This window comes from Larus michahellis, chromosome 4 (assembly GCF_964199755.1).
Source record: "Larus michahellis chromosome 4, bLarMic1.1, whole genome shotgun sequence".
In the NCBI taxonomy this organism is placed as follows: Eukaryota; Metazoa; Chordata; class Aves; order Charadriiformes; family Laridae; genus Larus; species Larus michahellis.
The window spans coordinates 91,503,944-91,519,620 of record NC_133899.1 but is presented as its reverse complement, the minus strand read 5'-3'; the positions used below and the strand labels follow the sequence as shown (position 1 = coordinate 91,519,620).

Sequence of the window (15,677 nt, the reverse complement as noted above, 5' to 3'; positions counted from 1 at the left end):
GTTCTGTCTGGTTTGGGTGCTTGGTTTTGGGTTTTTTTTGAGACTTTAGATATGACAATGATAAAGCGTCAGATTTATTCAGGCAAAACTCCCATCGGCCTTTGTAGGAATTTGGCTTGTTAACTGGGGGATTAAGCTGCATGGCTTTAAGGTAAACTTCTCAATCCTTTGGAAAAGATGTTTCAGCCATAAAACGTTGACTGTAGAAGAATGCGAGCGTGTTAAATATACGAAGGTGTCTTATGGACACCCTTCTCCTACCCTCCACCCCCCCAACTTGTTGGATTAGTTAATACTTGCTGTATCAATACAAAGAAAAACGAAAGGCAGAACATGGCTAACAAGAGAAACCAAATGACTAATAGTGGTAAGTTCCTTTTCTAGTTACATTAAGCAACAATATGGCCCAATAAACTTCCAAAAAGGTCTCTAGCACATCACTTTATCAACTCAAACTTAAGTCTGGAAAGGACAAGTCTGGCTTTTCTTGACTTTGGAAAAGGTCTTTCTGCTTAAGTCGTTCTTTAACAGTTCCTTTATAAATAGAAGATAAAGATTTTTATTCATTTGATTCGTATCTGAGTCAGATTTTAATTTTCTGGGCAGTAAAACCCCTTCCCTGAAGTTCTGTGTGTTCTTTTGCTCAGCTAAACATGCCTGGTTTGACAGGCATAAAATACTAAGCATTTTAAGGAATGCAATTTGAACACCTCCACGAACTGTTGAAGTTGAATGTCAGTGGTTGAAAATATGTCCATTCTTTAACATCTCAAGTTGTTCGTTGGCTTTTATTAGTGATTAGAGCTGGCATGTAATTTTGCACAGTTAAGCAGCTCAGCAGCCATATTACTGGATCCATGGAATTCGGGTGTATCCATGAGAAAAATTAAATATTTTTATGCCAGTTGATGAATAATATTGTACTTGTATGTTACATTATTTGGGGCAATCATGATAGGCTTCCTAATGCATAAATGATAAACTTAGTAAAACCTTAATTTGATAAGTGAGTTTTCTTTTATAAAATATCTGTTTTATATAAATCAGTGCGCTTTTTTTTTTTCCCCAGAAAGTATATTTTGAAAAACCAATTCACTTGCAGCAAGGGGGAATAACGTCACTGTTTAAAGGCAACAGTGGAACTGCCTAGACACAAAGTGCAACCCAATATATGAAGTAAATCTAGGGAGCCAAGAAGAGATTATACCTTTTTCACTTGTAATTCCTTCCCTTTATTGCTTTGTGCAATGACAAAGGACCCATCCCTTGTGGAGAACCGTGAATTTGCTGACGCCTGCCTTGGCTGGGCTCCTGCATGGACGTTAGTTGCAGCAGGTGTGAGAAACCGTCCTTCCGTTTTGGAGCCGCCTTCCTCTTCTGGTGGGATCATAGCGGGTGTTAGTACAGAGTAGGTGGTTACCGATAAATTCACATTTTAGTTCCTTGCACGTCTTGGGGGTGTGTTCTGGAATGGTAGTAGCAGGTACAGTATTTCACATGAAGTTTTAAATTAAAAATATTCTAGCTCTAACGTGTGATATATTGCACTAATATTAGAATAATATGCTTTGCAGGGTGTTATGGTTGGAATGGGTCAGAAAGACAGCTATGTAGGGGACGAAGCACAAAGTAAAAGAGGGATCCTGACGCTGAAATATCCCATTGAGCATGGAATCATCACTAACTGGGATGACATGGAAAAGGTGGGTGTTTAATGCAATCCTGTTGAGGCGTCATCTTATTCAAGACGTACAATTTGCCGTTAACCTTCTTGCAAACCAAAGGGAAAATCCTTGAAGACTTTGTAATTGCAGTACGGGTAAAGTACAGGATGCTCATGCAGGGGTTGATCAGGTCTTGGCAGTTCTAGGGTTACTATTTTAAAAAGTAAATGCTTATTACTCATCAAATTTGGCAGTCTGTTACAGAAGTATTTTATGATTTGTACATACTCTTTTCAGTCTTGATACTAAAGCAGAACATTTGACAATGATAGAAAGTAGCTACAGGAAAAAAAATACAGGTTGCAGCATCACAGGTGAATCAGAGAAATATTAAAGATACATTACTGAAGTTGGGAACAAAAACAGTGAGGTGGAGGGGTGATTTTTTTTTTCCCTCCTCAGTACTTGCCTACAAGAAGAAAAAGATGATGGTTGATGCCCACATCTCATATTGCACATGACATTCTCACTGTCAATTAAAGAGGAAAAGACAGATTGGGGCTTCCTATCCCTCTACTAATTCTTTGAGGGTGGGATATCTTTTTTTCCCTGAGGGATGTTTTTCTGTTGCCAATTCCAGTTAGCTTTTAGCGCCTGGATGGTCAGAAGGCGTCTTTATTCCCTATCAAGCACAACTTCCTTGGTGTGTGGCCAGCACGATGGCCTCTCTGTGACATGCCTGCTGAAGGATGTCCCAGAGCCGGTGCAGGCAATAAGGTCTGCTCATGGCACATGCTGGAGAGGCAGGAGGAGTCCTAAAGGCACTCTCACTCTGCTAATTCCCTCAAATATCCCATGTGTCCTGGTCTGTTCAGGGAACATCTGAGTCTGGATGTGGGAATATTGTATGCCTTCTTTAGGGACAGGAGTGCAGTTCAGTCCCTTGTTGTCTCCAGGTGGAATGGTGTGGAAACTCTGCAAGCAAATGCTTCTAGTAATGTTTTGTTGTGGAAAATACCACGGAAAGGAAGACACAGGGCTGGTGGTGGTCTGTAGTCCTACTTGCTGAGATGAGGTGTATAAAATTATAACGTATATATACATAAAGTCAGTTATTGTGTCAGATTTGTGAACCCAAAGTGGTAAGTGCAGACTGTTCCAGATCACAGAATAGAATCATAGACTGGTTTGGGTTGGAAGGGACCTTGAAGCCCCCCCAGTGCCACCCCCTGCCCTGGGCAGGGACACCTCCCACCAGCCCAGGTTGTTCCAAGCCCCATCCAACCTGGCCTTGAACCCCTCCAGGGATGGGGCAGCCACAGCTTCTCTGGGCAACCTGGGCCAGGGGCTCACCACCCTCACAGCAAAGAATTTCTTCCTAGTATCTCATCTAGATCTCCCCTCTTTCTGTTTAAAACTGTTACCCCTTGTCCAATTGCTACACTCCCTGCTAAAGATGAAGACACCGAAGTGGATACAGGAGTTCCCCAGTTCACATTTGGAAATAAATTGCCCACCTACTCCTCTAGATGGAAGCATAGTATTTGCATTTCATTATTTCACTGCTTCCTGGGAGGACACCTTGCTCATCTCTGCAGAGTAGAAAGTCTACCTCATACATCCCGGTATGTTGGTCTTCCAGATAATTTTCCTGCTGTTGGCATTCAGCAAGAAATTTTATTTCCGTCTAGGTAAAATAAAATAAAATTGGAGGTCACTATTTTATGTTCTTCCCTCCGTGACTGGCCATCTGGAAATTGTCCTGAGTATAAGACATACCGGTATGTTTTTTTTCCTGGGTAACGCTGGATACTGGAGCAGACTTCCTAGAATTTAGTTAGGAGAAGGAATTAGGGAAGGTAAAAAAGGTGGGATGTGCTTTACGGTAGTGTAACTTTATGGCTAGATTGATCGTATTTTAGGGTATAACGTAGTGGAGGCTTCAGGCAGTGCAGTAATTCAAATAATGGTCAGATACTACATGGGTTCTTGTGGTTTGAACTCTTCTTCTCTTTGTCACTTCAATGGATGAAGGAATTACTTGCGAAAGTGCGTCCCTGGCCCAAATGTACCTTCTTCTGACAGATAGTGTGCAACATCCAGTAGCCGGCGAAGATGCCCCAGCACTGAGTTGTGCTTAGACTTCTTGCTGAGAACCAGGAGCAGAGCGGGACAGAAAGTGGAGGCTGCTTGCAAGGAAATGAGCAACAAATAGGAAAAAAAGCAGCATGAGAGAAAGGCAGCGGTAGGGAAGAGACAAGAAACAGCGTTGCTAACTTTTGCGATTATTGCAAATAAGGAAAAAAAGCATTTTTTTTTTTTTTAATGTATGGGCTTCCCTGATTCAATCTAATGATTACATGCATATCTCAACTTCCCCTAAAGCTCTGGAACGCACACAGACGTGTGCATGTACTCTTCGGGCTGAAAGAAGTCCTGAAATTCAATCCCTAAAGTTTTGGTGCTAAGGGAATGTGTGTGTTTGTGTATATATGTGTGTGTGCGTGTATATATATATATAAAAAATATATATATGTGTGTGTATATACATACATATGTGTGTGTGCGCATATTTTTATATGTAAGTATATAAATTTATTTATTTATTTATTTTCCTCCCCAAGATTTTTGAAACCAGTTGCATGATTTTGGTCCGGACCACAGATTTCTTTCCAGTGCTTGGAAATAACACTACTAAAAGCGTCACAATGTAGAAGAAACAAGAGAATTACTGGGTAACTGTGCCAAAAGTGGGACAAAGGCAGAGTAGCCCAGTGCCCAACCATCCACACGTTACAAAAAGCCGGGGGGGTCGCCAAAAGATTCGGCTGAGTGTGCGTGTGCGCAGGAGAAAGCGGGAGCGAGGATGCTGCAGGACACACAGATATCCGTGTGAAGCGGGAGGAGAGCATGTAGGCGATGAAATGAAGCATTCTTCTCCTCCTGTGCTTCAGTTCACAATATTCAAATTGGGACTGCTCTGTTTTCCGCTGGGTAATAATACAGGGCATTGTACATCACTGTCAGTTTGTTCGTAGCAACTGAGCTGACAACGTATGGGAGGGAAAGGGTTGGGACGGAGCATTTTCTGGCTCTGGTGACTATGTAAATGTTTAATATAAGTGTTGGAATAATTCTTCCTCAGTCATTCCTCTTTGCTGTTGCGCTTGCTGCTTACATTTAATTCTCGTGACCTATAAAATCCAACACTCAACTATATTCTGTTTCTTCCAGAATATAATTATCCATTAACATTATGGTTACCATTAGGGCGAATCTAATGGGCTGTGCAGTGCCTAATCATGCCTGGTTTTGAGGAAAAACCTGCAACTGCCAGGGATTTAGGCAGGGTCCTGCTTTATGAGTCCAGGTTTGTTCCTCACTGCTGGAAGGGCCAGTACTTTGTTAATGGTGGAAGCATGGAGGTGTCTTTCTCTTCCCTTAGTTCTTTCCTGTCTGAAATGGCAGTCGTCTTGTATCTGATTTATATTTTTAACTTTTACATGATTACTTTCTCTTTTATTCACCTTCTCCCTGTATTTCTGTTCTAAACCTTCAAATGGAAGATGGCCCGGCATCCCAAGCCCCAGTTCTGGAAACATCTGATAATTTTTTTTTTTTAGGGAACTGAGTTGGAATTGAAATTTCTTTTAGGGCTGATAATTTTCTTAATAATTCCAACTCTGGACAGCTATTGACTTTGTAGGTTCTTCAGATTTAGATAAGATCCTTTTCCCACTTAACTTTATTTTGAAGCATAATAGTATTTGTTTCTAGGACGTTAATCAAATAAACCTACCCATAAAACTGTCGTGATGGTTTGTGCTCAAAGTAAACTCGTTGGGTCAGGCAAAGCTGGAATATGATTAAAAATAGGAGGAAAAAAAAAAGAAGAAATAAGAGTAGGAAAGAATTGAACAAGGTGAAATATTTCATCATGTTACTGAACAGTCTGTCTTTGAGCTGGAATCAAGAAAAAAATCCCTTTGGTTCCTCACAGCCATAGTCCTCAGGCAATGAAAGTGAACATCTTTTGATATAGGTAGCACCTTCCAACATGAAAAAATATGACAGTACTTTATGGACTTGCGACTAAGAAAGTTAGGTATTCTAGAATAAGTGAAGAGTTTGAGTCAGGATTTACCGGGTGAAATATCTCTGGCATAAAAGGCCTTTCGCTTCTGTGGAAATAATTAGATTCCTAAAGAGCATCTCGGCAATGACTTGCAACTGGAGCAGTCTCCAAGCAGCTTGAGGTGGAGAAGGCTTTCCAGGTCCAACAACTCGGTGCTTGGCTGAGCTTCTGTGTCGGAGCACTGGGGGCGGCAACTCACCGGTGCCCCTGCTTAGAAAGGGTGGTCTCCGCTCTGCTTAGGGAATCCAGGGGGAAGGATACCTGCCTGGCGCAGGTAATATTCTGTTGTTACATACAGTAGAAACCCAATGGTTTCAGTTCTAAATAGAGTTGAATTTGGCAGATTTGCTCTTGCTTGCTTTCTGTCTATTTTAATATGTCTGTAAAAAAAAAAAAAAAAAAAATCGCTCCGACTGTATTTGAAAAGCTTTCTGTGTGGTTCTGTGGACAGAAGAAACAATTTTCGTAATTCTAAAGTAATTTTCATTTTTAGATTTGGCATCATTCTTTCTATAATGAACTCCGGGTTGCGCCGGAGGAACACCCCGTCCTGCTGACCGAGGCGCCCCTGAATCCCAAAGCCAACCGTGAAAAAATGACTCAGGTAATTGTCTGAATGCTGTGCTGCGGATCATTGCTGCACTGAAGGAGCTAAAAATATAAATAGTCCTGGCTATTCAATTTTCTTCTTAATCTGGGAGAATAATCCCTTAGGGCTCGTGTGGGTTAGCGTGCTGGCTAAGCCGTGGTGAGACAGCGAGAGTTTCTGCTGCTCATGCAGTACCAGCTCTCTGGATGGCCCTAAAATGTTTCATACTTGTGTGTGGCAGTGAGCTATTTGAAACCAGCCTCTGAAAAGCTGGAAGTAATTTTCTTTGTTCACAAGATCACATGTGCGCTCAGTTCTGGAAGTGGGGAAACTGGAGGCTAAGGTGCCTTCTGAAGCTGAGTTTTGGTGGGTAGATGATGTCAAACGCAGGATTCATATAACTATTTTGGATGGAGTTATGAGTCATTGATGTATTTAAATCTGAGGTTTGCAAGTGCTGTAACACTGGTCATGTACCAGCTGAATCACCCTTCTGTGTTGAGTTTTGGATCAATGACGCCTTTTATGTACCTACCTCTGGCCACCAAGAGTGCTCAACCTGTAGTAGCCCGGCTCCTCAGCTCGTGCTGTACTAACTTCTGCTTTCTACCCTGAGGACTGGCACTGTATCAACGCTTTTGCATCATACAAAATGCTAGTTATCATATCAGAATTGTGGGGTTTTGGAAGATTTGAATAAAGATGTTTGAAGGCCATCATGTAGATGACTTTGTGGAACTCGCAACTGGAGCACCTCTTCAGGGACCAGGGGGAAAAGTGTTCAAAAGCTGGAGTCTTTGTGTGCTGTCTTAGGAAAATGAGTTGACTGAAGCAAACTTAAATGATATTTTGCTAAACGTTTTTGCCCATGACATACCCAGTCTGATGTAGCAAACTCGGGTCAGAACCAAAAGTCAGCCTCTGAGGTTTGAGTATTTTAGAGCAGCCTTCTGGCCAAAAGCCCATGTTATAAATGTAGCCGGTGATCTAACCAGAAGTGTGATTTAAATACAGATATAGGTCTAAAGTCACCTGGGAAAATTAGATGTGGCTCTGTGCTTCCCTTTGTGCCCACTTTTGGCATATATTTAATGGGAAGATTATGCATCAATTTAGCAACTGTGTAAATAAACTAATTAAGTAGTGAGCTTGGCAGCACGCATTACTGGGAGATAATACAACTGGGAGCTAATAAACAACAAGAGACCGTAAGAAAAGCCTAGTTTGTAACAACCAGGAGGTGTGCTTCATACAGTAGACATGTCTAGGACTGTTTCTCTGTGATTATACTGTAATGGTAAATCCTGTTTCCAAGATTGTTTATTACTGATTGCATTAAATTCATTACATTAATTAACTATGAAATATCGGTAATTTGTGTATTTTTTAATTGAAAGCATACTTTTCATTAAAAGTAGACTTCATTGGCAAAGGTATTAGCTTATGAAATTCAAAGCTTACGTTTAAGTTTAACTCCCTGATGTCTCTGACGGGTACAATGGTGATGGTTGAGTCACCAGTCCTGGAGGTATTTAAAAGACGGGTAGACGTGGCCCTTAGGGACATGTTTTAGTGGTGGACGTGGCAGTGTTAAGTTTATGGTTGGACTCAGTCTTAACTGTCTTTTCCAGCCTGAATGATTCTTTGATGGTCCCAGCAGCACCACTGGCGATGGGGTAGCACTGCCTGGCGTAGGTGGCATTGGTTTAAGAAGGATAAAGCACATTGCGTTGTCCAGGGTGTGTTAGTTCACTGTGTGCCCTTAATGGTGTTCCTTAGCAGAGCTCCGGTGGAAGTCCAGCTGGAAACAAATGTTATTCCATCTGCTCAGATAAAATTGCAGTGTGTCTGACACAGGAGATGGAAAGAACCGAAGCTTGTTAGAGTAGAGGAGGTGAGGGATGAGACAAGAGGATATGGCTAAAGTCGCCATAAAGAGAAAAGATACTGTTGTGTTTGCTGGGGGCAGGTTGAGGCGCAATGCATTTAAACTAGACCACGTGAGGTTTTAGCTAGACACCAAGAAACCCCTGATAGTTGTAAGTATAGTGTATCACTAGATTTGTTTGCCGGAGGAATCTGCATACGCTCCATTAGAGGAATTTCTGAGACAGAACCTGTGTCAGAAATGGCTGATTCTTCCTTGAGATGGGAATAGGCAGATTATTGCTCGTGGCCTCTTCCAGCTGTGTCTTCTGTAAATCTTTTATAGGTGTGCCTGTGTGCATATATGTAAAAAAAGAATATTTTTGATTGCTGCATTCTTGCAGTCCTGCTCGCAGGGTAAAAAAGTTATCCCAAGGTGTCATCTTCAATTATATTATCAGTAAGAATCTGACCTAGACTGAGGTTAATGGAAAGATACTCACTTACTTCCATGATTTTTTCATGAAATCCTAAAGGAAACATAGTGTGGTGTTCGCAGAAGAACGACAGTTCAGGAGGGGGATTCAGGAGTAGTAACTGGCAGTATTCATTAAAAAAAAAATTAAAATTTGCTGTCTCTTCAGATACTCGTAAGTGTAGATCCTAAAGGTTTTCAAATTCTTCATTCCAGATTATGTTTGAGACGTTCAACGTGCCAGCCATGTATGTAGCAATTCAGGCGGTGCTGTCTCTGTATGCGTCTGGAAGAACAACTGGTGAGTCTTTCTGGAAGTCCTATTTTCCACCCGTCCTTCCCGCGTGGCTGTGTGTGCATATATACACACGTATATGTTGAAGATGATGCACCAGCTGTGTATTAAGAAGAACCGGCAGCCATATGGAGACTGAATACTTCCCACCATGCTGCGCAAGTGCTTCTTGGTTGGTTTCAGCTTCATGGCATGTATGGGTATAGATTTATGACTTTCTGCTTCAAAAGCTCAAATGACTATGTCTCGACTATATGAACAGATGAAAGGTGATGCAGTTTGATACTGCCCTTAATTGAACAGCATGGGGAAAAAAACCCCAACCATTCAGTAGCTAAATGAAAATATTTCATTTAAATGTTGAATTTCAGTCACCTAAAGATGTCCGCTGTTAAGCGATCCTTAGAATTAGCATGCAGGTCTCTCCTTATTGCCATTTAGAGTCTGATCAGGCGTCGAGACGATAAATTACTTCTTAGCCACCCTTGAGTCTTCGTATATTTTGAAAAAAATTAAAATACCATCTGTCTTTGTAGCCTGATGCCGCAATAAAATTTTGTATAGAAAGATCACCAGCTTACAGGAATTACAATTGTCAGAAATACTTGGTTTATGTTTAAAATTCAATTATTTGTATGCATGTTTGGTATCAGAAATGCTTTATTCGTTTTGAGTGGAAAACATGTACTTCATTTCTTATCCAAGAACATAAGTAACATGGCTTTGCACAGATAAACCATTGTTATATTTTCTCTAATATGGGTGGCTTATTTTAATGGCAGATTCAAATTTTTAATTTTATAGATAGGTTTTCAGTTACAGTTTGTACATTATTTCATGTCTGTAAAGTGCTCGAGGTTATCTGAAACGGAAGCCTCTGCATCCATACAAGATCATTATTGCTTGCCTCCATTCGGGAAGAACAATACAATCAAATTGCTGAATGTTACATGTCTTTTTTTCCCTGAACGCAGTTGCTGTTTAGTTTGTGCTAACAATTTCATCTCACGTGAGCAGCTCTTTAGTTATAGAAATGGCAGAAGCAATTGGCCTGTGAGCATCTTTATTTGTCGTTGCATGTTTCAGCTGTGAATATGGAGTACGTGGAAACCCCGTGTCAGTGGGAAATAACCAGCTTCTCCTTTTCTTTCACTTTCCAGGAATAGTTTTGGACTCCGGGGATGGTGTCACTCACAACGTGCCTATCTATGAAGGCTATGCCTTGCCTCATGCCATCATGAGACTGGATCTGGCAGGCAGAGACCTGACTGACTATCTCATGAAAATTCTTACGGAAAGAGGCTACTCTTTTGTCACCACTGGTAACAAGCTGCGCTTTGGATGCACTTCGCATACGTTTGCTCTGTTAGTTGTCTTATTATGCAGGAAGCCCGTACCTGGTGAGATGCATCAAAATCATTAGGTTGGCCTGGGAAAAACAGTTCACGTTAGCGAACAGGATTCTCCTGACTTTGACTTTCAGCTGAGGGACATGTTTTAGTGGTAACTTGGCAGTGCTAGGTTAATGGTTGAACCTGATGATCTTAAAGGTCTCTTCCAACCAAAATGATTCTATGATTCTACATATGTTGAGCATCAAGGACGAAGATGCCACCTCATTAGGAAATCCTAAGTCACTGACAGATATAACTGGTTGTCGTGTTTGATCATATCTCTTCTACAGACAAAGGAACAAAGTTAGTAGCTGGTAATGGACAAACGTCTGGAGGTTTGATCGAGGTTTTGTGACATAGATATGTAAACATTAATCTTTACAATATTCTGTAGTACAATATATCTTTTTATTTGCCAATGAGGGAAATTTGGTAACGCAAAGGGAAAGTAATGTTGTTGAGACAACAGAGAGGTCATAATCCAAAGAACCGTATGACCACCAATGAAACCAAGGAAATGTGCATGAGAAATAGCTGCCGTACTGTATGTTGATTAAAAACTTGTTGGCTGTCTGCAGCGGAACGGGAGATTGTGAGAGACGTCAAGGAGAAGCTTTGTTATGTGGCGTTGGATTTTGAAAATGAAATGGCAACTGCTGCTTCCTCCTCCTCTCTTGAAAAGAGCTACGAGCTTCCTGATGGACAAGTCATCACCATTGGCAATGAACGGTTCCGATGCCCAGAAACGCTCTTCCAGCCATCCTTCATAGGTGAGACAGGACTTTTCTTTCTAGGGACTTGACAGAGAATGAAAGGAAGAATTTCTTAGAAAGTGTAGACAGCCTTCAGCTGCAGGAACTGAGGTATTTAGCCTCGAATGTCCTTAGAAACATGCAGCTTCTATTGATTTATCAGTTCTTTAGAAGCTATGAACACTGCTGCTACTGCTGCTGGACATGAAGATGCCTGTCAGTTTAGAAACACATGACTTCTAATATAATTTCAACCTCTTATAAATGCAGTAGAGTTTCTAAGGTGGTGTTTAGGGTATTGTCAGAAAATCATGCTTTTTATCTTGACTGGCTGATATATAACTGCACAGAGCTGCTTATGTGGGTTTTAAATCTAGATGCTGCTTCCGCTTATTGTTTTATTATATTAATCTGTAATTTAATCATACAAAATCAAATCATACGTTATTTTCCAGTAGTTTTAGCTGTATGTTAAAATTCCCATGCTATCCAGTGGAGGACTGACACTTTATGTGCTAACTCATGCCGCCCTCACAAATTTCCCGCTTCCCACTTAAATTCCGTGCTTGAGGACTGAGCAAAATGGCTGCAGGCAGTTTGGCACGATTTCCATTAAACTAAACGGCGAAGCTAGCTACGTCTGTGTGTAGAAATGAAATTATTCAGGCATTAATACAGCTCCAAGTTCTGTACTTGAACATCAGTAGGAGCGATGTTCCAATATTCTGTATTTGAACATCAGCAGGAGAAATTCTCCGAAGCAGACAGAGGGGTTTGGCTGCCAGGCGTGTATCAGGGATCGCAGCTGGTGCCTAACAGTGGTCAGTATCAGAAACGCAGAGATGGAAATCTGGATTTCCTGGATCACAAAACTTTGTCAAAATGTGCGTGTTAAGCTAGTTAAAAAGTCTACCACTTTAAGGTCAAACCCTCTTCCCAGGACTGTATCTGGTCTGTTTCTTTTCTTTAGCAAAAAGTAGTACCATAAGTTAACTTTACTGTACTGGCGTTCAGATTAAACCACCACCTCAAAAGCAAGGTAGCTCACTGAAATACCGAGTGGGATTCTGTTACTAGATAACATCATCATAAAAGATTATAAAAATGGCAAACTATTGCAGTAATGCCTCATTTTAAAATTTTCTTTAAATAATGTTAATTGTTTTTTAATTAAGGAAGTAAAAAGACCTCAGTATGAAATCATAATGGGCTCTTTCTTCCTCCTGAGTGTATTTTGCTTGTATAATTACTATGCTGAGAGGACAAAGAAGGTGAGGAATATGTTCTGTCTTTCTCCTTCCTGTCCTAAGCATCACGTAGCTTTTTTTTTTTTTTCTTGGAGTTTTAAGGGAGAGAGCTTGGATTAGTGAGACTTTGTTTCAGTTTCACAGTAATAAAAGAGAGGGACAAAGAGAATAACATGTTGAAACTTCTTTCCACTCAGGGATGGAATCTGCAGGTATCCATGAAACTACTTACAACAGTATTATGAAATGCGATATCGACATCCGTAAGGATCTTTATGCTAATAACGTCCTCTCTGGAGGAACCACGATGTATCCTGGGATTGGCGATCGTATGCAGAAAGAGATTACAGCTTTGGCTCCAAGTACTATGAAGATTAAGGTAATTTTGAACACCTGCACTTGCAAAAGAAGCTTTTTGTTGGAAAGTTAGATCTTATAAACAAATCGAAATGTCCATTGGATAATGTCCAGGTCTTGCATCCCAAATCCTGATGTTAGGGGAGCCTCGGACAGCCTTCTTAATGTATACCTCTTTTCTTCCTACCAGCCAAAGCAGAGTTTAAAAAGGGATTTGAGAGGTAATAAAAATGGTCGCTGAAGCAATGGGAGTTGATGAGGTCATTTTGAGAAAATGTGAAGCAACAGTTAGGGAAGAGAATCCCGTGGGATTCCCAAAGAAATAGGGTTATGGGAGAGAAAAGGGCTGCTTGAAAGACACCATGGGAAAAACAAGAGAGGAACAACAAGAGAGGTAGGGATGAACCTAGAGAAGGTGGAGCTGTAAATACTAAGGGGGCACGAACAACTTGAAGATGCTGGGAATATTAGAGACGTCAAGGCTTAGCTGTCAGTGAACGTCAGCAGTCAAAAGGGTGAAAGGCGTTTCACTTGCGAGTTCTTTACTAAAAAATCCCAAATCCAAGCAGCGTGCAAAGTCTGCAGCTAGTTACCTGTTTGAAAGGACCCTTTCAGCCTAGATTCAAGAAAATGTATAGTGAAATTGAGAGGCACCTTTTTATCAGGCAGCAGGCCGCATGCCGAACGAGCAGGACAGAGTGGCTGGAATGGAGACAGGAGCGCGCCGAAGCAGGGGTACATCCAGCGTGTTTTACCAATTCAGTGGCTAAGGGGGGAAGTGGCAGGAGGTGTTCTAGATCTACATCTAGTGCTTAGTTCGATACAGAATGCCAGTGTATCTCAACGTTTTGTTGTTCCTTTTTTTTTTTTTTTTTTACATTAAAGAATTTCCTTGTCCTTAAAAAAAATAAAATGAAAAGCTCAGATCATTCTGCGCGGTGTAGTCCCAGTGGGCTTTATTTACAACCAAGTTAGGTTGATATTTTAAAATTTGAATTTTCTTTGATATCTGTTTATAACTCTTTTGGTAGCTGCTTTATGGGCCATCTGCCAATATCTCATGAGCTGCCGTATTTGCCTGCTCAGGGTAACATTATAGCATCTCTGTCGACTTGAGGCGGAAGACAAAACATGGCAGTCTTCCCACCTCTGAGGGGCTTTACTTGACTGGAATTGTGCTCCTATGACGGAGAGCCTTTCACCTCATCTTTTCATCCAGAGAGATGTTTACTGTGTTATCTGCTTGTCACTTTATTTACAACAGATTGCACTTCTCTTCCAGATGATTGCACCACCAGAACGCAAATACTCGGTCTGGATTGGGGGTTCAATATTGGCATCTCTGTCCACGTTTCAGCAAATGTGGATCAGTAAAGATGAATATGAGGAAGCTGGCCCCTCTATTGTCCATCGCAAGTGCTTTTGAATACTTCCATCACGTGCTGTCGGTGAGAAGTTTCTCTACGCACCACCTGGCCTCGTTCACCTCTGAGGGTGGCTTGGCTTTCTTCTACGTGTGACAAACCACACTGTATGGATGTTGTACGAATTAGCGAATCACTTCTAATTTTTGATGCTAAAATGAGACTAACGTTTCAGTGATGGGTGCTTTCCAAGATTAATAACAGTAGTTACACTACACGTTTTTATAGACCTCCTTTCCCACCATGTGCAAGTGTTGTTCTGCCATCCGGGAGGTGACACACAAGGCTGCTGTGTGCCCGTCTCCGCTAATCGATGGTGAGTCTGAAGTATGCACATAAGTCATTCTTTCAAACTCAAACATAATGCAAGATTTAGGTACCAGAGAAGGCATATTCTATGCAGTGAAGTTGTACACAGGATTCTTCTAAGAGGGTTTGTTTTACTGAGGATAGAGCGGATGTAGGAGGGTACCGCTGTGCACGTGGGTACCAGTAAGGAGCTTCAACAAGCTACATTACGTCTGAACTTACACGTCACAGGTTAATTTATTGGATGTATTATTGCTTTCTTCATCTCTCTGCCTAAGCAGTTAACTGATGTTTCATTTACTTTTACCATGTGTGCGCTATGCTAAGCACAGCTCGTGATTACAGAGTAAATAACAACCTTTTGAAAATGTTACTGAAATACTGTGGGTTTAATGGATCAATAAAAAGTGTAATTACCCATGTAAGGCTGCTGTGGCTTACATTAATTTCATAGCGACTAGTTTATCTGTTAATGATAAAATAATAATTACTAATTTATATTTGAATTTTATTATGAAAAAAGTTTCATTCCCTCTGAGTTTTCTAGCTAAGCAATTTTAAAATGAAAACAGAATTGTTTCACAGTTTCTATTAAAAAAAATAAATCTTCCTGGATGACAAACTTTTTCATAATGTTCCATATGAAGATTAGAGTCAGCTGTGAAGATTCTACTCTTTCAGGTAGCAGGAAAATGTGATTCTGGATGCCATAGACTTTGAATTGACGTGATGTCAGGCTTGATGCGCGTTTCATGATTTAAATCAAACCTGTCAAGTTCTTGTCAGTAAACACAATATCCTCTTTCCAAAGATGTGGAAAAGATAGCAGTTGGATTTACAGTTTTCTGAAAACATATCTAGGGGATGTTTTAAGGAAGCTTCTTAGTGCTGCGGGTTCTCGCTCAGGGGGATCTCATTTCCTTATCCAAATGATCTCTTAACGGTAAAAGCTGGAAGACGTATAAGGGAAGGATTGTTCAAAGGTTTGCTGCAGCTAGCGCTGCCTCGTAAGTAAAAGAGGTTGATCTTACCTTCATTCCCACTTCGGAACAGCAGTCAGTTCAAATTGCCAGCATCCACGTCTTCTTGAGCAAATGTAAATCACTGCAAATTTCTCAGCCTCTGCATGAATTTTACATTAAGTTTATTATCTTGGTCTAAGCTTATATG

General features: G+C 40.9%; 1 protein-coding gene across 25 annotated transcripts in view; it reads left to right on the top strand.

Moving 5' to 3' along the window:
* The window catches only part of LOC141742890 (actin, alpha skeletal muscle B-like), a 44,261-nt gene that overhangs the window by 2,795 nt on the left and 25,789 nt on the right, over positions 1-15,677 (top strand). For 16 of the 25 annotated variants that reach the window (XR_012586910.1, XR_012586911.1, XR_012586914.1 and 13 more), the window contains 7 exons: positions 1,575-1,703; positions 6,293-6,403; positions 8,946-9,030; positions 10,185-10,346; positions 10,997-11,188; positions 12,615-12,796; positions 14,057-14,514. Coding sequence is in view for 6 of the 25 variants with exons in the window: in XM_074586416.1 (XP_074442517.1) it covers positions 1,575-1,703; positions 6,293-6,403; positions 8,946-9,030; positions 10,185-10,346; positions 10,997-11,188; positions 12,615-12,796; positions 14,057-14,200 (1,005 nt within the window). In the remaining 19 variants the exon portion in view is untranslated. Of the gene's footprint in view, positions 1-1,574; positions 1,704-6,292; positions 6,404-8,945; positions 9,031-10,184; positions 10,347-10,996; positions 11,189-12,614; positions 12,797-14,056; positions 14,933-15,677 lie in introns of those variants that run through there. The other 9 variants (XM_074586409.1, XM_074586410.1, XM_074586414.1 and 6 more) reach the window with 4 other exon arrangements.